The 25,631-nt window shown below is 37.2% G+C and overlaps 1 protein-coding gene and 1 long non-coding RNA gene across 4 annotated transcripts in view; both read right to left on the bottom strand.

Moving 5' to 3' along the window:
- Positions 1 to 25,631, bottom strand: part of LOC137221389 (uncharacterized) — a 60,432-nt gene that overhangs the window by 11,142 nt on the left and 23,659 nt on the right. The window contains exon 2 of the long non-coding RNA XR_010941986.1: positions 1,879 to 8,949. This is a non-coding gene — a long non-coding RNA (uncharacterized lncRNA). The remainder of the gene's footprint in view (positions 1 to 1,878; positions 8,950 to 25,631) is intronic.
- On the bottom strand, positions 8,108 to 25,590 carry UTP15 (UTP15 small subunit processome component). Of its 3 annotated transcripts, XM_067730984.1 has the most exons (14): positions 25,393 to 25,558; positions 23,835 to 23,957; positions 22,199 to 22,367; positions 20,479 to 20,571; positions 20,171 to 20,355; positions 18,869 to 19,047; positions 17,498 to 17,623; positions 15,759 to 15,894; positions 14,048 to 14,132; positions 13,060 to 13,209; positions 12,253 to 12,354; positions 10,619 to 10,752; positions 10,389 to 10,447; positions 8,108 to 9,611 (listed from the first exon to the last, which is right to left on the bottom strand). In XM_067730984.1, the coding sequence occupies exons 3-14, from the start codon at positions 22,286 to 22,288 to the stop codon at positions 9,391 to 9,393; spliced, it is 1,560 nt and encodes a 519-aa protein (XP_067587085.1). In that variant the 5' UTR covers positions 22,289 to 22,367; positions 23,835 to 23,957; positions 25,393 to 25,558; the 3' UTR covers positions 8,108 to 9,390. The 3 variants fall into 3 exon arrangements, with proteins under 3 accessions (XP_067587085.1, XP_067587084.1, XP_067587086.1); XM_067730983.1 differs by lacking the exon at positions 23,835 to 23,957; XM_067730985.1 differs by lacking the exons at positions 10,389 to 10,447; positions 23,835 to 23,957 and having other exon boundaries at positions 9,330 to 9,611; positions 25,393 to 25,590.

Below are 25,631 nucleotides of genomic sequence, written 5' to 3'. Positions count from 1 at the left end.
GCAAGATTAAAGCCTCAGTGGGAAAGTATCATTAACCACACCAAACACGTATTTGCTTTTTTTGTTGGCATCAAAATGTAAGTGTTTCTCTATAAGTCAAACATGCCTCATGGTACAACGCTGATCCTAATCTGTGCGGCGGGCAACATAAAAAGGAAGCTTATCCTCTTTCATCCATTGTGTGAATGTGTTTTCCTCCAACCAAAATGATCAGTTTGAATTAAAGTTTATTCTCTCCTCCTCTATACATGTCGCCAAACCCAGCATATCAAGTTTGAGTAAGTACAAAAGAATGATCTATGTTTGTCCACTAGGTTGGTTAAAGCATACGGCTTCAGGGGGTAGAGGGAATGAGGTCACAGACACATTTGAGAATTTGAAAAAGAGCTCAGATTTTTCACCCCAAAATAATACACATTCGCCAAATTGTGAATTTACCTTTCAGGGGGTCCTTGACTCCACCAAAGCCCCATTCGTGGTCCACAGGTTAAGAACTTACACGTTTGAATGAAAACTTCATAGGGTACAGAAATGAAATCATTTGCATTTCTGGGCAGCAATCATATTACTTAAGACTAAATATGACAACATTTTGAAATAGGATTTAGTAATAAACCAGTTTTAGAAAGGAATTTTACAGATCCTTCCCTTACTGACCCCTCACAAGGAGCTTGTCCATAGATATTGACAAAGCATCCATCTGATAAGGGGGTACTATCTAAAATATATAAGGAACTCATACAACTCAACAGCAAAGAAAAGAATAATCTGACTGAAAATGGATCCGAATAAAATCTGAATAGACATTTTTCCAAAGAAGTCATCCAAATGGCCAGCAGGTACATGAAAATACGCTCAACGTCACTAATCATCAGGGAAATGCAAATCGAAACCACTATTAGTGGGAGAAGTTAGTGAAAGCTTAAGCCAAAACAGGATATTTTCATAATCTCAAAGTATCTCTCCTAAATATTTCTCAATTACAAAGGGAAAAATAATAACTTAATGGTGGAGAAACCTGGCCTGAAATGCCTTAACTAAGGGATCAAAGCTAGAGTCACCAGTAATGAAACATATGGACATCAGGAAGACCTGACATGACACTCTGAGAAAGACACAATATCACTTCTGTGATATTCTTGCCCCAAACTTGTAACGTGTTTCTAATCATGAGAAAACATCAGACAACCCCAAACTGAGGTACATTCTACAAAATAACTGACCAGGATTCATCAAAATTTCAAGGTCATGAAAGACGAGGAAAGACTAAGGAACCATCACAGATTGGAGGAGATTAAGGAGACACAACAACTAAATGCAAGGTAGGATCTTGAACTGGATCCTCGAACAGAAAAAGGACATCGGGGAGAAAACTGGAGGAACTGGCATATTTTCATCAGTAGCCTTGCACCAATGTTAATTTCCTGGTTTTGATACTTGTACTGTTGTTAACTTTGGGAGAAGTTGGGGCAAGCGGCACTATTCCTAGAACTTTTCTGTAAGTCTAAAATGATTTCAAAACAAAAATAATAATAATAAAAAAACCATAGGGTTTTGAAGCCTTCTGTCCTCGAAGCTTTCATTTTTATCTAGTTCTCAAGAGAGAACTAGAAGACTCATTTCCTTGTTTAGCCCTGAGGCAGCAAGCCACCTCCCACTCTGGTAGCCCTGCTCACCTCCATCTCAAGTCTGACATTTGCCTCTCAGAATTCACCCTTCAAGCAGGAAACATTTATTTAGCACCTCCTGTATGCCAAACCCTATACATAAGGCAGGTATGGGCCCTGTTTTCTCACAGCTTACTTCTCTTATCCATTCAACCTTTTGTCAATTACTATTTAAGTGAGTCACCACTCAAATTTTAAATATTGTACTCACCACTGTCCTTCCAGGATGGATCCAGGAAATTCATATTCTTATCTCCTATACTGCTAAGAAAGAAATCCAGAGATGAACTCATCCAGGTTACTATTTAGACTATTAACATAACAGTTTATATTGGTTGAGCTGAACATTAAACACGAGTGTTCTTCTGACTATCAAATGACCTCCATGTCCTGTTTTCTAAGAAAATTTATCATCGATCACATGGCCTGCTTATAGCAGCGGCAGAGATAATGTTTTATTTACAAGGTCAACCAGTTACCTGGGGTTCTTTGCAAGAGCTTGATGTACTCATCTTTTAATGACTTAGAAATCATCACATCCATTAACACTTAAGAAAAAGCCTGAAGTAAACATTAGAGTATCTTTGCTAGAAACTCACTGACTTGGGCAATGGTAGATTTATTCTTAACAAAATAAGAAAACATCAGCAAGTAAATTGCATCAGGAACTTACTTGGTGATTTGAGGCCAAATTGGAGCTTCCCTGTTAACTACTTCAGTTTCTCCTCTTGAAAAATGGGAGTAATATCCACTTCTTATGCCTTCATAGGGAGAATTGCATCCTGAAATTGTATAAGGCATGAGCCCTAGGAACTTTCATTTAGTATACCCTTCATGCATAGCTCAGCTGAAATATATTTTCCCACTCAAGGGTGTTTTTGCTACCATGAAGCCTTCAAATCCTTAACTCCTTTTTGATACTGACACAATAGATGGGGGAGAGAGGGGACGAAGCTGCTTACATATTTTACAAACTAAACCATGTTACCTTTTCTTTAGTTGGGAGCACACACACCTAAAGTGAGAGGTCTCCGAGTCTTCAGTGGGGAACATACTTACCTGTTCAGAGGTCTTAGTTGGAAGTATATTATTCCTACAATGTATGCCTGAAATATTTTTCTTATTAATTGAAGATTTTAACACAGATATTCATAAGTGAATTTATCGTGTTCTTTTGTGGGGGAGAGGAGTGTATCAATCAGGATAGGCTGGGTTATGCTGTGATAACAAGCAATCCCCAAATCTCAGTAGCTTAGAGTATCACAGGTTTAATTCTTACTCATGTATCTACTGTGTCTCTTCTCCACGTCGTCTTCCCTCTGGGATGAGGTAGATGAAGCAGTTCATCTGGCACGATGCTGGTCTTCATTGCAAGAGAAGTGAGATCTAGTGAACCATGAACTGGATTTGAAAGCTTCTGCTTATAAGTGGCTTGATGTCACTTCTGCCCTTATTTTATAGGCCAAGGCAAGTTGCATTTGCATGACCACACCTGACTTCCACAGGGTGGGGATATGTCATCCTACCACAGGAGGCCCTCAAGTCCTAGAGGCAAGGCAGATGCCTGTGGTCCTAAGAACTGCAACCTGTCCCCCAGGAGGGGCAGCAATACTTTGAACAATAGTACAACCTACCAAAAAGAGTTTTGTCAGGTCTATGTTTGTGTTGTGCTGGCTTCAGAAAATGGCGTTGGAAGTTTTCTTCTCTTAAGTTTTAGATCAGTTTAAATACATTAGAATTTTCTGCTCCTTGAAATCTTGAAAGAATTTACTAATACATTTGAGTCCAGAGCTCCTCAGATTACCTTCTCAATTACTTCCCTATTCAGTGTTGCTTTAATCTCCAGTCTCTTTGGGACCTATTTTGTTCATTTATATTTTCAAGAAAAGCATCCATGTAATCCAGCTTTTAAAATATATTTGAATAAAGTTTTGTCAAATACTCTTCTAAGTTGTTTAAATTTCAGCATCTGTGGTTACTTCTTGTTTTTTGTTTCTTTTTACTTTTTAAAGTGGCTTATTCTTTTTTCCAGCTTTATTGAGGTAAAATTGACAAATATGAGTGTACATGTTTAAGGTCTACAGTGTGATGATTTGATGTACAGTGATTACTAAAACCAAGCTCATTAACATACCCATGATCTCACATAGTTACATTGTTTCTCATTGTGTTTAATTTGTATTAACTTCACACACTTTAGAAATACATATTTGCAAAAACAGTTAATTTTGATACAGTACCAACTCCAGAGTTGTTGTGAAGATTAAATAAATTAGCGTATGTACATTGGTGAGAACAGTGACTTAGTAAGTATATTATTAGTATCAACCATTATTATTATTCTTGTCCATAATTTTCCAGTTTTGATTACCCTTATACTTATTGTTAGAGCAGAATTATACAAGGTCCTCTTTAAAAGTTGACCAGAGAGTTTCCTACCATTAATAATGCACTGACTTGCACTATCTTAAATAACTTGTAATGCACTCACAAGATAAGTAAATAAAACCACTAGGTTACGTGTAGGTTTATGGGTAATAATGTCATGGTAGAAAATCATGTATATGAGCTCATAATATTCTCCTAGAAATTACAGAATAAGGAAGTTCATATATGCTACTATCAACAAATGTCACTGCAACTGGCTGTTTCATTTTCTCAATTCTTTATCACTTAGATAATTTCCCACTGAAAGATGAGTTAGGCACGTAGACCTCAAAGTCTTTTATTCTAAGGGGACAACAGTAAAAGAAAAAATCTGACTACTGCTTCCCACTTGTTTCCTATGAGGAAACTGCTTTTGACTTGAGTTGTTTTGGTTTTTTTTTTAATTGGTAACACTTTGTCAAGCCTCTATCTGTTAGTGTACCTGAAACTAATATAATGTCAATTATATCTCAGTTAAGAAAAAACCTTGGAAAAAATCTTATATGAGAGGAACTTCCCTGCTGGCACAGTAGTTAAGAATCCGCCTGCCAATGTAGGGGACACGGGTTCGAGCCCTGGTCTGGGAAGATCCCACTTGCCTTGGAGCAACTAAGCCTGTGTGCCACAACTACTGAGCCTGTGCTCTAGAGCCCATGAGCCACGCTACTGAGCCTGCGTGCCACAACTACTGAAGCCTGTGGACTCTAGAGCCCATGCTCCACAACAAGAGAAGCCACCACAATGAGAAGCCCACAAACCGCAATGAAGAGTAAGCCCTGCTCGACACAACTAGAGAAAGTCTGCACGCGGCAGTGAAGACCCAATGCAACCAAAAATAAATTTAAAAAATTTTAAAAATCTTATGAGTTCAGTGTTTTACAGTAATGTTTATAGAAAAATTGCCAACCCTCATTAGATTAACACAGTTCATATTTTCAACCTTTTGGTCAATACAGCCATCACAGTCACAACTAATATAGTTAGTTTTAATAAAGGAAAGTTTGCATTAATATATGTTTAAAGACATAATTCTGCTTAAAATTTCTACTATAACACTTATCCAATGGGAACTCACATCGTTTTCATGAATAAGGGGTTACTGTCTTATTTGTACCTAATGCAAATCATACCATTTACTTTCAAAATGCTTGTAAGCAGTCTCTCTCAAATCAGTTACACCCCTTATTTAATAGTGTATGCAATTAATTTATTTTAAAAACATCCTTTATACTAGTATAATAGAAAACTTCAACCCAACCCTTAAATCATCCAAATGATGTTAATCATCAGAAAAGCTAAGAAAAAGTTCCCAAATAGTGCAGGGCAAGTAGATTTTCCAGTCAGAAACATGTGAAAAACACAGTAAAGCAGGTAAGACACTTTCGTATTTGTATTTATCCTCACAACAATCCTGCAAGGGAAGTGATATTAGCCCCATTTAACAGATATGGAAGCTAAGGCCCAGGGCAGCTGGGACTTACCCAGGAACACATAGCTCATGTTCTTTCCATTATTCTACAATGTTGAAAAGTTTAATCTTTAATTCAAAATGGTTGTTGGTTAGATTTTATTTCCGTATTTCTGGCTAGCATCTAATAATAATTATCAATGACTTTTGAACCCACTGTGTCAACATTACAATAACCAAATACCTCGGTTGTTTTGTGAGAGAACTCACCTTATGACTCAGCAACACCAAACTGATTCAGAGAAAGGGCTGTGGAAAAAGCGGGTTTCTCATGGTTTTTGAAGTAATACTGCCACCTCGTGGACTAATGGTGAGCTACAGTCCACTTTAAGTCCATGGCATTAACCTCATGTGGGGCTTAGTGCTGCTGGTAATGCTACTTCCTTTTCTAGTCCATCCATTCCCCCAACAATAGTGAACAACAGAAATATTCCAGGTTACTTTTACAGGTATCAACTCAATTCTCACAAGCACTTTTTGTGATTTTGTTTGTCTGATTAACAGATGAAGAAAATGAAATACAAAATGGTAAAATAACTTGACTAAAGGCACACAGCTAGTGAGTGGCTGAGCCAAGATTCAAACCCAGGCAGAGGGCTCCAGAGTATGAGCCCTTGACCTCCCTGGAAGTACTCATTTTCTGTTCTCTCCTCAAACTTTCTAACCTCTGAACAACTCCTTCTCCAACCTGTTTCTGTTGGTGGTTTTTTCCCATAAAGGAACTTAGTAAAGAACTTCCACAAACCCCCAGCACCACAGCTATACACCTAATTACATCTGTGCCATTATCTTCTGCCTTCCCTCTTGAACTATGCCCAAACTATTCATTTGCTGTCGAAGCTGACCATTCCATTTGGGCGCGCAGTCCCATGCCCCCTTCCAAGCACACTGCTCCAGCAATTGGTCCCCTCTCTCTACTCTAATCATCAGTTTCCCTCTCTCTCTAGAGGGATTATCCCCACCAGCATACAGTCTGTCATTTCATTCAAAACACTACTATATTTTAATAATCATTTTAAATGGGGCTTTTAATTAATGTTTGATAGTTGATTTAAGTTGAACAGACTAAATTTCTTTAAACAATCCCATTTACAACCCAAAGTCCTTTAAACAGTTTAATAGCATTTACACTTTTAAGATATTTTCTTGTAAATAGCACTTCAAATGCTTGACCCAACAAGCAAAACCTTCCCAAGTACTTAACTCTTATAAATATAATAAATTAAATGTACAGTGACTAAGTTCTCTGACATATTTCAGTATTTCTGCAGGCTTTCTAAGATCTTAAAATACATTTCAACTAAAATTTACAAGTCTAAAAATCTGTTAGGCATTTTAAGTTGGAAATGAAGGCCAGTGTTACATACTGTAATATGCCAGGTATGTTCCAATACTACTTCAAATAGCAAATACTACAGTTTGTCCCAATGACTATAAAAAACTATTCCTGAACTTAACACTGAAGTATTGATGGCTATGGGAACTGTTTCCTAACCTTTTAGAAAATTTGTAATCGTTACATATTTCATCTAAAAACGGCAGCACTCTGTGAAGTTTTGTTAAAGGGAATGAGTGGTTTGGGCCCCAGCAGGCAGGCCAGTTCAGGGTGCTGGCATGAGGGACTCAAGCTTGGGGGAATTCAAGGGTGAATTAACTACTGTAGTAAATTCAATGATAAATGAGAATACCAACCTTGGATGGTTGCGGTGAGAATCAAGTAAAATAATGTACAGGAAAACCCTTGTCACCTGTGAGTTCATGGCAGTTTTTTGGTAGAATCTTTAACCTTTCATTCTTACTATTGATAGTATCCAATCAGCATATTTATGAAGTTACGTTTTTTTAAAAGCTTTAAATTTATTTAAATAAATTAACCCTTCTTAACATGAAGACACAGTTTCTATCCTTGACTAATCTCATAATTACTCAGGGAAGCAAACTCCTGGTTTCTTATAAGCCACTGGGCTTCATGATTACTTAAATCAATTGATGAGGGGGAAACCAGACCCTCTGTTTGAGCATATGTCCTCATCAGAACACAGGAATATTTTTTTCTGCTTTAAAAAAATATATCTGAGGGCTTCCCTGGTGGCGCAGTGGTTGAGAGTCCGCCTGCCGATGCAGCGGACACGGGTTCGTGCCCCGGTCCGGGAGGATCCCACATGCCGCGGAGCGGCTGGGCCCGTGAGCCATGGCCGCTGAGCCTGCGCGTCCGGAGCCTGTGCTCCGCAACGGGAGAGGCCACAACAGTGAGAGGCCCGCGTACCGAAAAAAAAAAAATATATATATATATATATATATACACACACACTTATATATATATATATATATATATATATATATATGAATTCACAGAACTGAAATTTTAAGAGGAGACTGCAATTACAAAATCTTCCTTTAAGAATTCTTCTGGCCTGACACTTCCTTACAGATAATTAACTACTTAAGGAACTGGGGGAAGGTGGAAAAGGTAGCAAGTGTAAAATCAGTGTGCTAGGAATCAGTAACCAGTGACTATCCATCAGGAATTGAAACATCTCAGAAAGCCAAAAAGAAAATATGAATTTCTTTATAAAAAAATGTGAATTACATTGAACTTTTTTTTAAAAACACAAGTATTTTCCAAAACAAGCTACTCTGGCTTGGGGTTCTGAAACACAAAATGATGTTAAGAATAGAGGAAAAAAAAAAAAACCTAAACACAGATCAAATGGTTTTCAGAGGTAGGTAGCTTCAAAATAAGCTCCAAATATATCAATATGTATAAAAAACGCTGAAAGGCTATTAATCACGAGACATGGCAAATTTTATCATTCTGCTGACCTGAAGCAAGTTGAAAAGCTGGTAGAAAGGCTGCATATTTGGGGAAGAGGAAAAACATGGTCTGTAAGGCCTACCTGCAGACCTTGCTCTGAGAAGCACAGTCAAGATTACAGAAAGAAAAAGAACCATGGGCTGCTGAGCACAATTTTTAGTATTCAAATCTGCCTCATCACACTCTCTGAATACAGGTCAAACTAGGGTCAATCATTCAGAGTTGGCCACTAATTTGCCACACTTGGAACAGATACAGCCCAATTACCAGCTAGGTGGAACACGTGGCCTGGGATAAGGGATGGCATCAAGGAGAGGGAGGCAAACTCGGCTGGGGCTTGGGAATCCCAAGTGCCCTGATTAGAGTGAAGAAAGAATTTATTTGTTGTTGCCATTTGTTTTGTTGTTGTTTTTCCAGGATAGAAGGGAAAAGTAAAGCCCTGTTCCTTTGGCAGTATTCCTAGTTGAAACCCTCTCCAGAGTTCTGAATGCCTACTCAAATGCTGAAACAGAACTCTGCTGTAGTAAAATTAATGTCGGGTTTCCCTGGTGGCGCAGTGGTTGAGAGTCCGCCTGCCGATGCAGGGGACACGGGTCTGTGCCCCGGTCCAGGAAGATCCCACATGCCGCGGAGCGGCTGGGCCCGTGAGCCATGGCCGCTGAGCCTGCGCGTCCGGAGCCTGTGCTCCGCAACGGGAGAGGCCACAACAGTGAGAGGCCCGCATACCGAAGAAAAAAAAAAAAAAATTAATGTCAATTTGTCCAAGATGGACATACACTATGACCAAAACATCTTCCAGCTAAAGATGCCAGGAGATAATTCAAAATAGCACATGGAAAACCATGATTAAAAACAGGTTCTTATTTTCCAAGCACAGTTATTCCAGTCTCTTCCAAAAAATTGCTTCTGTAAATAGTTTTTTTTTAATGTATCAAACAGAGTCTCCTCCCAGTAGTCAACCGCATCAAATCTATTCCAAGTTAGGAGTTCTTATGTGTCCTGTTAAGCACACACTATGATTCAATCTTCTTGTTCTCTAGAAATCCATCAGATGTATTATGCTGCAACAAAGAAGTGCTTTCTTTCCTTGTCATGGTAGCAAAAAGCATATCCATCATCCCCAAGGTTTCTAGTAGTTCTCTTTGGTAATCAATCTCTTTTTCTACAAGTCCTTGAAGTAACAAAAACTTTTTATCAACTACAGGTGACTGACCAATCACAGGTAGATATATATCTAGAGAGAGAGAGAGGAAACACATTTACTAGAAACATCTTTCTAAACAATACATGAACAACAATATTTAGAAAAAGTACAAAAATATTAAATATAAGACATTGAAAAATCTGTACTTATTTTACAAATTATGTTTTACATAAAGTAAACAATCCATCTGAAAAACGTATTTCAAAAAGAAATAATTAAAGAAAGTACAGTGTTAAGGTTCTGACTTATTTTCATTTTCCCATTAAAAATTAGTCGTGGGGGCTTCCCTGGTGGCGCAGTGGTTGAGAGTCCACCTGCCGATGCAGGGGACACGGGTTCGTGCCCCGGTCCGGGAAGATCCCACATGCCATGGAGTGGCTGGACCCGTGAGCCATGGCCGCTGAGCCTGCGTGTCCGGAGCCTGTGCTCCGCAACGGCAGAGGCCACAACAGTGAGAGGGCTGCTTTTTATTATATTTTTCAGCACTAGAGATTTTTTTCTGTTCTTGAAAATACAGTTTGTTCTCTTTGAAAAAAAAAAAAATTAGTCATGGTCATTGGAGGTATTTAAGGAAAAAACTTTTTTAAATTATAATAACCCTGGTGCCAGCAACTGAAAGCCAATCCATTATAAACATTTTACTCCCACTTTAAAATGCACTGATTTACTACTATTGTTTGTTTTCTCCATGAAGTCTTCACTGGAGAACTGATAAAGACAAGGTATATCAATCTATTTGATTTCATTATTTGACATCTCTACTTCTGCAAGTATGCTACAATTTTTCAGGTTTTAACAGCTACTTACCAATAATTATTTCAGCAGCATTAATCAAAACAGGGGCAAATCTTGGCTGCGACAGATTCCTACAAAGCAAAAATTCTGTTTACTGAAACCTGGAAACTTAAAGAAAAAAAATCCTTAAAATAGATTTACTAAACTGTTCTGTCAGTTCTTTACAAAGCTCAAACTAAAAGTAAATTTGGAGATAAAATTTCAGATGCGAAATACATGCGCTTCATAGACATAAAACATACCTTATCAAAAAATTAAGAACACGACTGATTTCCTTTTCATCTCGACCTGCAAGGGCATTTGCAAGGACTCCTCTTCGGTTTAGCTCCTTTATGATGGAAACTGTAATCTCAGGCGTCTTTATTGCACAACTGGGCTAGAAAATTTTTCAGAGTCAACATGAGCAGACAAGACAGTACAAGAAAAAAATCATAGTCTTGGAACTAACAATTACCAAATTTAAACAGGTTTTTTTCTTCCCAGTTTTGAGTCATGGTAATGACAAGGCAAGAAACAAAATGATTCTTTTAAAAATAAGCTCCTTGTAGATACATCAATTGTAACAAATGCACCACTCTGGTGGGGATGTTGATAAGGGGGGAGGCTATGCATGTGTGGGGCAGGTAGTATATGGGAAATCTCTGTACCTTCCCCTCAACTGTGCTGTGAACCTAGAACTGCTCTAAAAAAAAATCTTAATAAAAAATTCACACACAATCTGTAGTGAGGTGGATGGACCCAGAGTCTGTCATACAGAATGAAGAAAGTCAGAAAGAGAAAAACAAATACCGTATGCTAACACCTATATATGGAATCTAAAAAAAGATAGTTCTGAAGAACCTAGGGGCAGGATAGGAATAAAGACGCAGACACAGAGAATGGACTTGAGGACACAGGTAGGGGGAAGGGTAAGCTGGGACAAAGTGAGAGAGTGGCATGGACATATATACACTACCAAATGTAAAACAGATAGCTAGTGGGAAGCAACCGCATAGCATAGGGAGATCAGCTCGGTGCTTTGTGACCACCTAGAGGGGTGGGATAGGGTGGGAGGGAGGGAGACACAAGAGGAAAGAGATACTGGGATATATGTATATGTATAGCTGATTCACTTTGTTATAAAGCAGAAACTAACACACCATTGTAAAGCAATTATACTCCAATAAAGATGTTAAAAAAATAAATTAATAAAATAAAATTGATCACCATCCAGCTCTTATTAAAACTCAGTTGACACAACTGGTATTTGAGAGAAGAAATCTATGGACCAAGTTAACCATCATTGCTCTAAATTGGTTTTTAGCTATATTCTATTATAAGTGAATTCTTACTTGAATTGTATTTGGTTACCTATTTGTTGAAATGACACTACAGAAGTTGCGGGTATTTATTATTATGTCTTTGGCTTTTACAGAGGGTTAATACATAATCCTATGCTTGAGAATATTTCTGCATCTTCTAACGACATAAAGACTATCACATGATTCCTATATTTTTCTTCGTGTTCCAACTAAAAACAACTCATGATAAATTTCTCTGTACTATAGTGTGAAAAAAAACGTTGTGTATTTTTTCTAAAATATAGATATATATGTTTCATTTATCTGATAATAGCAATTATGAAATTCAATCCATTATCCTTTTTACCTTGCTTCTAGGAAACTGGAATATACATTTATATTCAACTCTAGTATATATTCATAGCCTAAGTTTCTGCATCTTTCTATAGTATGGGTATTCATATTCAATATGATTTTAGCAACCTATTTATATGTGTGTGTCACAAATTACATCCACTTTTTTGAAGTAGAAAGAATATAAATAAAATTAAAAAAAAATACACACACACACACACACACACACATTCCTCATTCACCTCAAGGACTCTGTCAAGTGCCTTAGAGATCCGGAAGTTTTTCAGATCCCTGTCATACAATTCTAGGTGTTTCTTTGATGGTCTGTTGATCAAAATGTCATCCTGCATTGAAAAGTAAATTTACAGAGAAAAATCAAATATCCTTTTAGAGCTTCATTCAAAATAAACTTCTTTGTAGTGGTATTTTTTCATAGTTCTGTGGTGTCCTTGAACTGTATCATAAAAAATGGTCATATGCCCATATTGTCGATTAAATGAAAATGGAATAATCTGCCACATCACTGTGTTCTTAGTGTCCTATGACTTTAACTTACGATACATACATGATACCTCCGTTCTGGGCAAACATTACTCACTGCAATTCTCTTTACATAGCAAGCAGTGATTCAGCAGAAAGAGAAAACAAGAATCAGAGAAACTGCCATCTAGTCCCAGTAAAGAAATCCTGGATCAACACAACTTCCTTATATCTCCATCTTCTCCATCTTCAGATGCCAAATGGAGATATTATTGGCTCTACGCTTTTTCAGGGTTGTTTACAAGATCAAATCAGATAGCATGGGAAAGACACTGTTCTGAGCACCACAGCATTGTTATGATTCAGGGCATTAAGAAGTACAGTTCTTACTTCCCATTACTTATTAATTTAATGTCCCCAATCTAGCAATGTGGAGATAAATGAGGTAGAGAAAAGCAAAATGAAGCTAAATGCCATGTGAACTACACTTTCCAGTAATGCGCAGGGATGAGGCTGGATACTCTAACAAATTTCACCTTTAAAACAAATTACACAAAATATATAAATACCTGTTGTTTCATATAATTTTTTCCTTTAATAAAAGTTCGATATGCAGGCCTTCTTCTCCTGGGAAGAGAATCCTTCTTTGCTTCAGATTTCCGATGTTTAACACTCAGTATTCCATTGGTCATTCCTACAACTATTGCCTCATCTTCATGCTAACAGCAATTAGAAAAATAAGTTAGTATATTCCTAACTCATAATTCATCTTACTTTTTCTTCAAAATACCATTTATAATGTGTTTGCCACTTATCCATACTTTCAACAGGAGTTCCATTCAGATATAGATACTCCAACAAAAAGTTAGAATAAAATCATTTTTTTCCTCCAAGATACTATTATATTGACAGCACTTTTAATTATACTTGGAAATTACCACTGGCAGTTTGTATAATAATACAGTTAATGACATCGTAAGAAACTTCCAAAATAATTTTTTTCCCACATCCTCTTCCTAGAAACAGAATGATGTGGTAGCATGACTTTCCACAATCTTGTCAAGAAAATATTTTATAATAACTTTTCCCCTCCCAATTTCTATATAATGTATTCAAATCTATTCCTCCTCAATGGCTCATGAAACTTGACAATGAACATTCCAGAAGGAGCAGTTAACAAAGAAAAGGAGACATCATTTCATTGTGTTGCCCCCTATTCTCCTTTTTTTTTTTGCTCAGAGAGCCAACTTGACTTTCTGGAGTATTTAACCCTTGGGGTAAATATACTGAAGAGAGATTTATCTGCTTTCCAGGTCCTGTCCTTAGTGTTAACAACGCCTACAACAGTGTAGTTAGTTTCAAGCTATGCAGTGAGTGGGACCTAAATCTGAATTCATGCCTAGTTACTGAGACAAGTTACATGTTCTAGCAATTATCTAATGGGGTGAGAAGAAAATAATACTTGTACAAATACAAAGATAAACCCTAATATTCCATTTTAGTTTCATTTAACAGGCAAGGTTAGTGAAAGCTTTAAAAAGAGCTAAAAGTACTTACTGCAAGTGCGAGACTCAAAATTGAAGCTGCATAATCAAAACTGTGGACTACTTTATAGGAACTTGTGCTATATACTTTCACCTTCCTAATGAAAAAGAAAGCTTTGTCACAAATCATCTTGGAAATGAGCATAAAAGGTAAAATTTCTATTTTTGAAACTCAATATATGAATATTAAAACTTATACAATGAAGAAAAACAATTAATAATATTAGTTACAAACTAATTCATCACTGGATCTCTTTTAAAAATGAACTGTTTATTGTTATGCTTGCATAAAGACTTCAACCAGCCACCAGAAGGATAGACCACTGTCTCCTGAAAATGAAACTTGAAAGTAAAGAAAAAGCAACATGAATGTTCACTGGAAAGAGCAGGGTTTCTCAGCTTCATTCAGCATTATCGACATTTCGGGCAGGATAATTCTTTGAAATGGTGGCTGTTCTGTGCACCGCAAAATGTTTAGCAGCATCCTTGGCCTCTACTCACTGCATACCAACAGCACTACACCCCCAAGTTGTGACAACAACCAAAAATGTCCGCAGATAGTGCCAAATAGCCCGCTGGAGGACAAAAATCACTCTGGGTTGAGAACTACTATGAATAGAGCCAACTTACACCTAGCTTTTGAGGGACACATCTAAAAATCAAGTCCCAAATTGCCTAGTAACACCATTGCAGAGAATCTGCTATATATTTACATAGTAAGTTCCTCTGTATTAGAAATATTTTCTAGCTTTTAAAATATGTATACTTTTTAATAAACATGCTGAAAAACCAAGGCTTTCCATATCAGTGAAAAAGGGAAATATGGAAATAAAATGACCAACAATAGATAAATATAAGGAAATTCTAGAACTGGGCCATCATTCTAGCCACATGTGGCTAATGAGCACTTAAAATGTGGTCAGTGAAAAAGAAGGGAATTTTTTATTTTACTTAATTTTACTCAACTTAAATTTTAAAACTGAGGCAGTATAAAATATTTTTCTGTTAAATACAAGTATATTTTACTTTAACTGTAAAGTATTACTACTGTATTAAGGGCATGTATTCGATGCTGAACTTGCTTCTAGTCTATCATTAATAATTTTTACATTGAATACATACTGAAATAATATTTTAGAGTAAATAACTTATTAAATTAATTTTACCTAGTACCTTTTAGCTTTTAAACATGACTGGTGAAACACTTAAAATTACATATGTAGCTCACATTATATTTCTATTGTACAGCACTGTTCTAGAACATTAATTAATGAAACACTAATACCTACTGAAAATAGTAATATTTAGAAATATGTATTTCTATACATTAATGTATAGAAATTTTTACATGAAGTTTTAAATTTTAAAGAATACAAGCTAGAATATATATACATACTCATTATAAATATTTCAAAATATACAAACATACAATGATTTTAAAAGAAAACTACAGAATAATAGAAATTATTTTAAAAGATTAACGTTCACATGGTTCAATAAAATTCCTCAAGTATATAAATCAATAAATTACCTCAAGGGAGAAAATAAGTTTGCTATATGTAAATGAAATGTCAAAACTATTTTCAGCTCAATAGATTTTTTTTCATGGAAATCATTTGGTAGAATATTTATTCTATCACAAATACTGCAGAAATAACTCATTTCCTCAAGCAGTAAACATGTGTACATTAAGAATGATCCAAAAAGAAAATTAAAATGCTAACCTATCCAGTGAGCCAGAAAGTAACCTCTGTCCAGAGCTGCTCAGACATAAGCACGTCACAGTTTTATGATGATTTTTCAAAGACACTAGCAACTGTCCTCCTTTTAGCATGTCCCAGACTTTAACATAACGACCTCCTATAAAAAGAAATAATCATTAGTTTGATTATGAAAGGATCTGAAAAGCACTCTTCACTGGACACTCCACAGCATGGAGTGGAGGGATTCCAGAGCCAGACTGCCTGGTTTCAGTGCTGGGTCTACTATTTACTGGGTACGTGGCTGATAATAATTACAGTTCCTACCTCACAAAAACCTGTTATGATGATTAAATAATTTCATATTTGTAAAGTACACAGAACTGCCTGGCAAAATAAGAAGTATAATCAAGAAAGATTTTATTTTAACAAGATTAAAATAAAATAATTCTACAAAAGGAATTCTGTATAACCATGGAAAAGAATAACATAGATTTCATTTCCTAAAAATTCTGTGAATCCCAACAAAACTGAAAAACTCTATAACTTTTACTCTAAGAATTGGAAGCATCTTTAAAGGCAATTTAATCCAGGGGTTTAAAAAGAATTTTTTTATTATGGCGTCTTTTCTTTCAATGAAATATTAAGCAAAAGTCTAGTAGGTAAAATGGAAAAAGAGGCTGGGGGGCTGGGGGTGGGAGGGGATGAAGTTCTTACTTATCCTGACTATGTAGAAGCGCCTGGAACCCAATTTGCAGTCCCTATCTCCCTACATGTAGCAGCTCATGAGAGAGATCACAGTTTGAAACCACTGATCTGGCCCAACCTCTCATTTTCAAGGTCTATATTGGTTAAAGGATTGCCCAAGGCCACACAATTAGCTACTGACACGACGGAGATTAGCATATAGGCATCCACTCTCCCTGTTCAACTTGTATGTACTTCCATTTCTCAAAATAACAGCAAGAAAAATAGGTAACTCTGACAATATTATCAACTTACTTTGAAATCAAATAGGTACTGGGGAAAAGAGTATAAAACAGGATAACTTCTATTTGGATTTTAGAATTAAGCAAAAAACAAAACAAAGCTACACACTACCTACGTATTCTTCTAATGTCAACACATTAATTTTGACTTAACAAATGGAAAAAGACAATTTACTTCTTCCATTATAATTTTTTAAATGCACCTCAGTTCCAACTTGATAAAAAATGTATCAAGGCCCCTTTGACTCCACGTTATCTTCTCCTCCAGCACTATCAGCTATTTGCTGGGTAAGGCCACTTCAATCAAGAGTCACATAAAAAGAGATAAGCCTGATTCTAGATCTGAAAGAACCTGTGTTTTCAAAAGCTGCCGCAGATCTCTTAGGTAAGAACAACAGCAGGAGTACGACCTGGATTTTTAGATTAAGTACACAATGAAGGCTCTCAAGTTCTGAGATTTCAGATCTGCCACTTACCACTTTGTCTTGGACAAATTACTTAAAACTTTTATTTATTTTCTTTTGCAAAATAGAGGGAAAACTATCTTGTAGGCTCACCTAGGGGACTGGTGGTAATACGTTTATAATAGCATAGTGCCTGGCTCATATTAGCTACTCAATAAATGAAAATTGCTTGCCTGTGCCACTTATCAACTGAGCAAAAACTGAGACATGCATTTCAAGTGCACACTGATAAATTATAAAGAGTAACTAATAAAGAAATATCTGACTCAAGACAAACAATATTGGTGAAAGCAATTTTTAAAAGAAATACCTGCTGATACCAGAAGACCTCCAGAGGGAAAAAGCAGGACACTCTCCACTGGCTGCCCATGATCAACAGAGATAACACTCTGGTTTGTTCGTGCATCAAACATCTTCACAGTGTGATCATATGACCCTAAAATGTCAATTTTTGTACTATGTGAGTTTCACTACTCAAAATAACAAAAATTATACGTGTGTGTGTACATAATCAAACATAAACTTTAAAGGAAGAAGAAGCATAGATGAAATTTTAAAAAGACATATGTATACTCATGAAGACACAGTACTTCCAAACCCTCTGGTACCACTGACTGTTTCTGAAGCACTAACCTACATAGACTCTTAAATGATTCCTATCTTCAGACTACTGTCACTACTGAGTCACCTGGGAATCTTTGCACAGGCACCCATTAAGACTGAACTGCACTATCTCTGTTTCTTGGCTGCTGGAGAACCTGTGAAAACCAGAGTACAGATGTTTCCAAACACATCTGAAGGATGATAAGAACAATCCCCAGGGACTTCCCTGGTGGCGCAGTGGTTAAGAATCCCCCTGCCAATGCAGGGGACACGGGTTCAACCCCTGGTCTGGGAAGATCCCACATGCCGTGGAGCAACTAAGCCCATGCACCACAACTACTGTGCCTGCACTCTAGAGCCCGCAAGCCACTACTGAGCCTGTGTGCCACAACTACTGAAGCCCACATGCCTAGTGCCTGTGCTCTGCAACAATAGAGGCCACCGCAGTGAGAAACCCGCACACCGCAACAAAGGGTAGCCCCCACTCGCCGCAACTAGAGAAAGCTGGCCCACAGCAACGAAGACACAACGCAGCCATAAAACAAAACAAAAAAAAACCTTGCCTTAAGTCTGAGCAATAAACTTAAAATAAAAAAGCTGACTTCATAAAAAAAAAAAAAAATCCCCAGAAGAAAAAGAAAATAAAACAATTGGATAAACAGAGACATATTTTTTTATAAAACTTTTTAAAACTCCTCTATCCCAGGGTAAGCTGGGACGAAATAAGAGTAGCATGGACATATATACACTACCAAATGTAAAATAGATAGCTAGTGGGAAGCAGCTGCATAGCATAGGGAGATCAGCTCCGTGTTTTGTGTCCACCTAGAGGGGTGGGATAGGGAGGGTGGCAGGGAGACGCAAGAGGGAGGAGAAATGGGAATATACGAATATGTATAGCTGATTCACTTTGTTATACAGCAGAAGCTAACACACCATTATAAAGCAATTATACTCCCATAAATATGTTTAAAAAACAAAAAACAAAACTCCTCTACCTCAAAAGAGTCCCAAAGCAATATTAAAGTATATCAATAAAATTACCAACTTCAGGAGGGAAGAAAAAGATTTCACCAACCTGTTACAAAGAGATCTGGGTTCAGTTTGCTAGCACATCCACACCTCACATAATCAGAATGTTCTTTGAATGTCAGAATTTCTTTGGAGTTTGGAATATCCCATAATTTAACTGTATAATCATCTGCCCCAGAGACCACATGATATTTGTCAGCTGTAAAATCTACTGTATGAACTGCTCTGAAAGATCAAGGATCAGTATATTAAAAAGCAAGGAAAAATTATTTCTGGCACCTTCTGACATCAAACACCCTTCTTCCCAAAATAACGGAAAAAAAAGCAGCTCAGTTTCAGTAATTGTAGGGAGAAATCATGAGAGAATAAGAAAATCTTTAAAACAGGTATTTGTCCCCAAGCCAATTTAAAATTTATATACCCCTAGTACTATGAAGTTAATAAGAATATTGAACAGTAGCCTTAAAATTATATTTTCTAATAAGTTAACATTTCTACTTAGCACGTCAACAGAAAGTAAATGTTCTAAATGTTGGCACAAAGGTACTTTAATCTGAAAAATTTCAAAATGGGTAGTTCTTAAAAAATTCTAAGGACACTTGTCACTAAGTAGGATCATATTAAGTGAACTTGTTATATTTAAAATGTTTCACTGATGGACTAAGACTATCCTGATAATATAAAAAACACTTTTGAGATTTAAAATCAACAGCAAATTTCAGTGACGACATTGGTAATCCTGAAAGATATAAAACTGTCCCTAGCCATTTAATTTATAAAGGGGCAAAACACCAAATCCAAGTAGAAAAAAATCCAACTTGATTTCAAAATAACAACCTCTAATATAGTCCAAGCCTTTAGAGTTCTCATTAATAGTTGTGAGGTTGCCTTTAGATCAGCAGTTTATAACCTCAACGGCGTCACAGAACTCACTGAGAAGTTAACGAAAGCTACAGGACATCTCCATAGATAACCACACATTTCCTAAAATGTCACATACAATTCTAGGAAATTCATGAGCCCCATCAAACTGGACCATAGGACTGAACCAAGTTAAGCACTGTCTTAGAACAACCAGAAAATAAAGTCCGTGACGGTACATAATCTTCACAGAACTCTGTTTTTTTCAAAGCCTGTAAAACCAGTAGAGCTTACAATAATACAAAACAAAACAAAAACACATAAAAACCAACTATCTGTAACTGTATGGTGACAGATGTTAACTCAATTTATCGTGATCGTTTCACAATATATACATATAGTGAATCATTATGCTGTACTCCTGAAACTAATATAACATATGTTAATTATAGCTCAATAAAAAAAAATTAAAACAACTGTCTCTTACTTAGTATGGCCTTCAAACTGCCTGAGGGGAGCCCTGCCACTTATATCAAAAAGCTGAATGCCACCATCTTCACTGCCAGCCACAAGCAGTCTACCATCCTGCCGAAAAGTAGCACAGTATGCTGTGTCTTTAAATCGTGAAAAGGTTTTTATAGGTTCTTGGGAGTATCGGCCATAAATGTGAATCTACAAGAAGATAAAAAACACAGTATTAAAAAAAAAAAAAACACAAACACAGTATTTTACTAGATGGCTCAAGACCAGTAGTAAATATAAACTACATAAAAGAAAAACAAAAATTATATTTACCCTTGAAGAAGCTGTGACAGCATAATTATACGGAGGCTGTGGAGAAAAGTCTACTTTTGACACTGCACCAAACTCCTTGATCTGAACAGGGGTCTTAATGAAAAATAATAGTGTATTAACAAAGTTACAACTGGTAAGACATATTTAAGCATATAATTTCTTATTGACAATTTCTTTTTGTTCTTAGTAACTAGGTTGTATTTAATAGAGAAGTATGAAGAAAGCAAAAAAGATCCAAATCCCATCATCCAGACAATCTCTGTGGCCATTAAAGTGAATAAATATATGGTTGAAAAGCCACACCCCACTTTTTCTCTTTAGCTGTGAAGTTTTCTGTGATTATTACCAGGAAAAAGTTATGCCTAAACCAGCACATATTTAACCATGTATTTTTTAACTGGCACAAAGATCATACCACACAGGCTGTTCTGCACCTTGCCTTTTTTTCACTTATTAACACCTTAGCTAATAACTTTGCATAAGTTATTATAAGATTCATCATAATTTAATTTACCAGTTCACTACTAACAAACAGGTTTTTCTGAGATTTCTTTTTTTTAAAATAAATTTATTTATTTATTTTTGGCTGTGTTGGGTCTTTGTTGCTGCGTGCGGGCCTTCCCTAGTTGCGGCGAGCGGGGGCTACTCTTCGTTGCAGTGCGTGGGCTTCTCATTGCGGTGGCCTCTCTTGTTGCGGAGCATGGGCTCTAGGTGTGCGGGCTTCAGTAGTTGTGGCTCACGGGCTCTAGAGCATAGCCTCAGTAGTTGTAGCGCACGGGCTTAGCTGCTCCGTGGCATGTGGGATCTTCCCGGACCAGGGCTCGAACCCGTGTCCCCTGCATTGGCAGGCGGATTTTTAACCACTGCGCCACCAGGAAGTCCCTGAGATTTCTAATATTACAAATAACACTTCAATGAACATCTTTCTACATAAAGATAACATACTTTACACACAAATTCTGGAGAGTATATTCATTGAGTAAGTTCCAAGCTGTGGAACTTACAAGACCAAAAGGTATTTTTATCATAATAGATAATGCCAGAATTGCCCTCCAGAAAGTCTGCACCAATTTCCCTCCCTCAAGTAGCAACGATGATCAAAATTTTTCATTTGTGCCGATATAAGATGAAAAAGTATCCAAATTATTATCCAATAATTTTATTATCCAATAAATTATTATCTAAAATCCAATTATTGTTTTAATTTGCACTTCTTCAATTATGAGTGAAGCTGAAGCTCTTTTAATATATTTATTGGCCACTTAAACTTCTTTTTCTATAACCTTCCCAATCCCAATCTTTTCCCATTTTTCTGTTTAGTTGTTCAGCTTTTTTAAAAAAAATCATTTGTTAGCCTTTACATATAGTCTAGAAGAATTAATTTTGCATCACTTCCTCCTTAGATTAAGAAAAATGAAAAAAAAAACCCTTCCTTCATGAGATTCAAATTCTAAAATTTATTTAATTCATTTGGCATTGATTAATCATCCATTCTGTGCTAGATAACTTCTGATTAAACTGATTAAGGAATATGGATTTTTATTTTTATATAACTCTAAGAAAAAAATATCAGATATCAAATTTTCCACCCAAACTATAAGCTGTTGATAGATTATTTTTAGTTATTAGTTCTCTATTAGCATATCCAAAGTATAAAATATGCTGAAGAAATTGACATAAATGTAAAACACCTCCCTCCCTTAATTTTGTCTATACTTACCTTATAGTTGTTCCAGTACAGTGTATCTTGGGTGATTTTTTCACCAAGTACAGGATATGCCTGGATCGCTACAGGCTTATAACCAGCCATACTTTCATAGAATTGCACTGTTATCCAAGGGTAAATAGTTTGAAATTGGTGTTAGAAATAAAGCGACTCTGCCTCACGTCTGAAAAAGAAAACATTTTATAAACATTATTATTCATAAACCTGTATATAGTTATGATTTTCACTCTGCATCTTTTCAGAAAGCTGTATGGTAGCTTATAGATTAGTGATCAGTAACCACTTAATTTCAATACAGAAGGGACACTCTAAAGGAAGCAGAAAGAATACAGATAGGGCTACCATAGTGTACTATCTACTCAGCTATAGGCAGAGGCTATACACAAATGTTCCCACACCTAACTGACCAATTTACAACACCTGGGAATAAATCTGGTTCGGCCACCCAGTAGCCAAAGCATTTAGAAACACACTGGCTTAGAATGTTCACTTACTGACAACAGAAAATGTTAAGGTGAAACTGCAAATACAAATGTTCCCTGAAATTAACCTAAAATGACATTTAATCTATAAGAACATAATCTAGGGACCTGACTTCCTGAAAGCCTAAAATTGCCAAGAAGAAAAGAAAACAAAGCTAATATTCTAATGCAGAAGATTAAAATTAAATTTAAAAGCTTAAAATAAAAATCTAATATTCTGATGTAGAAGCTTAAAATTAAGTTAATTTTAAAATGTTTAAACAGTAAGAAAGAAAATAAGAACAAAGCAATTCTGAAATTAAATTCTAAATTAAAGTGACACAATAAAAATTAATTAAAACTTTAACTGACATGTAATTAGGCCGAAATGTCTTTCCAGAACCATTCAGTTGCAACAGAGATTCAATTATATCAGAGGAATGATTCAGTGGTGCAACTCATCTTTCCCAAAAGCCTGAAAACACCGTATCAGTAACACCAAAATAAACAGGTGTGACATATTTTAAAGGCTTTGATGAAACACGGCAATCAATGATTTTAAAAGTTTTCTGTTCACTGAAGTACCCATAATGTGTAGGACACACTGTTTTAGGCACTGGGGTGCAATGGTGAGTGAAACAGACATGGTCAGTGCCTTCATGTACTCCAATATTCCTCATTTCAGCTGGTAACTGGCATCTGGAATCAGCCTTGACTTGTCCTTCCTTCTCACTTCTAACATCCAAATAGTTAACAAGAGCTCATTTTACCTCCCAAATCTTTCTAAACTCCATCATGTCCACTCCACCTAGTTCCACTGCTCTAATTCACATCTTCTCTTCTAAAGGTCTCCCTGACTCCCTTACCTACCTTCCAAATAGCCATCAGAGTTACCTAACTACCATGCAAATCTGGCTTTTGCTACAAAGCCCAACACTGCCCAGAAAAGAAGGTGCAAGCTCCTTTACATGGCATGTAAGGCCCTCTGTGATCTTGCCCTTGCTTACCTTTCCAGCTTCCCTCGTTATTCCCTTAACACACCATGCTCTTTCTTGTCTCAATGTTGTTCTTCATTTGTCCTCTCTGGCAGGAATGACCTCTTTCTACCTACCTCCTATTTATCATTTAAAGTTCAACTCAAGGATCACATCCTCCAAGAAACCTCTCACCTTCTAAGCTGGGTCAGGGGCTTGTCTTCTATAATCCTACATGACTCTGTATTTCTGTCAATGCACATAATCACACTGCATTTGTAATGACCTCTTTTTCCCATTGAATTGAACATTTCATATCTGAAAGATTAAAAACAAGTGCTCAAAGAATGTTTGTGGAAGGAAAGGAAGCACTGTGCTGGGTTATATGGGAAACAAAATTAAAGTCACAGGTGGTATCTATTGTATGAACACTGCTATAGAGCACAAGTCCACGAAATTTTTCTGTAAAAGGACAAATAATAAATATTTTAGGCTTCACAGGCCAACAGGCAAAATGGAGGATATTATGTAGTTATTTATATAGCATGAAAGAAAAACGTCCCAATTTTTTACTAAGGAAACCGCCCCAAATAATTATAAGTTCAATATTTTGTTTATGAATGAAAGGAATGAGACTTTTTGGAGGAGGGGGAAAACATTTCACTTACTCTGGTTCAAAGTTAGTGTTTCCTATCATCAAACAGATTGCAAATATTCATCTATAAAAATCATTCTTGGCTCACTGAATACCCCAAAACAGACACTGGGCCAGATCTAGCCTGTGGGCCTTCGCCCCTTACTACCGCAGAGCTGACCCTTGAACAACACGGGTTTGAAGCGCGTGGGTCCGCTTAGAGGCAGATTTTTTTCAATAAATACTACAGTACTACAGAATTCCCGTTTTTTTGAATGCACAAGCAGAATCCAACATGTGGAGGAACCTGGATAAAGAGGAACCGCGCATATGGAGGGCCCACTGTAAGTTATCCTTCAGGGGAAGGTTGGGGCCCATAAACCTACCCCTCCCCCGCAGTGTTCAAGGGTCAGCTGTATAGGCAAAGGAGTACATAACTCTGCCTTGAAAGAAATCGTTTAAAGCTTTAGAAGGAAAAAGTGAGGCACAGGAACAGTGGTTTGCCAGATTAAAGTGAGGAACAGCATTAGAGGCAGGGGAGGGTAAGCAAGACAGACAGAGCAAAGGCACGGATGCAAGTGATGTGAAAATGAATAGGAAGAAAATGATCAGGGAGAGGTTAGAGGCTGAGAAACTGGGACTAAATGAAAAACAGGTACTACTACATCACAATGCAGAATACCAAATGTATGCTATAAGTAACGTACAGAACACGGAGCGCTCAGAAGCGATTTTTAACTGTAACTGGGCGGCTGCCAGAAAGATTCAAAGTGTGCAATTCAGCTGGGCCTTTAAGTTTAACATTAAAACGAATTAACCATTTAACGTGGGTGGGCACTGCAAACTGCGGGAACCTCACAAGTAAAGACAGAGATGGAAATCAGCCTAAAGTAGTGTGGCTTACTCCGGGGACTAATGACGGTGGACAGTAGGTGTGGACGTGACGTGACTGTAGAGGAGGAAAATCTAGGTCGAAGCTAAATTGCGGGGATCCTGAGAGGCTGGTTAAGGAGTTTAGCTATTCCGCGGAGACTGGGAAACCCCAGAGGAGCATGCTAGATACTAAGGAAGGCCCGATGTGAGTCTGGGCCACCCGCATTGGGAGCCCCCTTCACCTACCTCCGATGGGCCCGGAGGGTCCGCCGAGACTCCCCGGCCTCAAGGAGAAGTTCTTGGACTCCGCCAGCCCCCTCCCCGGACTGTGCGGTAGAACATGCGGAAGGTCACGCGGATCCTGGAAGGAGCTGCCGAAACACGCCACGAACAGAACGGCGAGACGTGTCGCACGAAGGTGACGTGATGGCGCACGTGATGGCGTACGTGATGGCGTCCCGAGACGCACGCAGCCCTGGTGCGCA

Source organism: Pseudorca crassidens, chromosome 3 (genome assembly GCF_039906515.1).
Source record: "Pseudorca crassidens isolate mPseCra1 chromosome 3, mPseCra1.hap1, whole genome shotgun sequence".
In the NCBI taxonomy this organism is placed as follows: domain Eukaryota; kingdom Metazoa; phylum Chordata; class Mammalia; order Artiodactyla; family Delphinidae; genus Pseudorca; species Pseudorca crassidens.
The sequence above is the reverse complement of the archived record's forward strand: the minus strand, read 5'-3'. Positions and strand labels throughout refer to the sequence as shown.

Bases quoted from the DNA above. Each gene is read 5' to 3' on its own strand.
- UTP15 (XM_067730984.1), bottom strand. From the start codon at position 22,288: ATGGCTGGTTATAAGCCTGTAGCGATCCAGGCATATCCTGTACTTGGT. The intron at 14,133-15,758 runs GTTAGCATTTTA...CTTTTTCATTAG, and splicing joins CTTTCTGGCTCACTGGATAG to GAAGGTGAAAGTATATAGCA. The intron at 10,448-10,618 runs GTATGTTTTATG...TTTGCTTTGTAG, and splicing joins GTTCTTAATTTTTTGATAAG to GAATCTGTCGCAGCCAAGAT.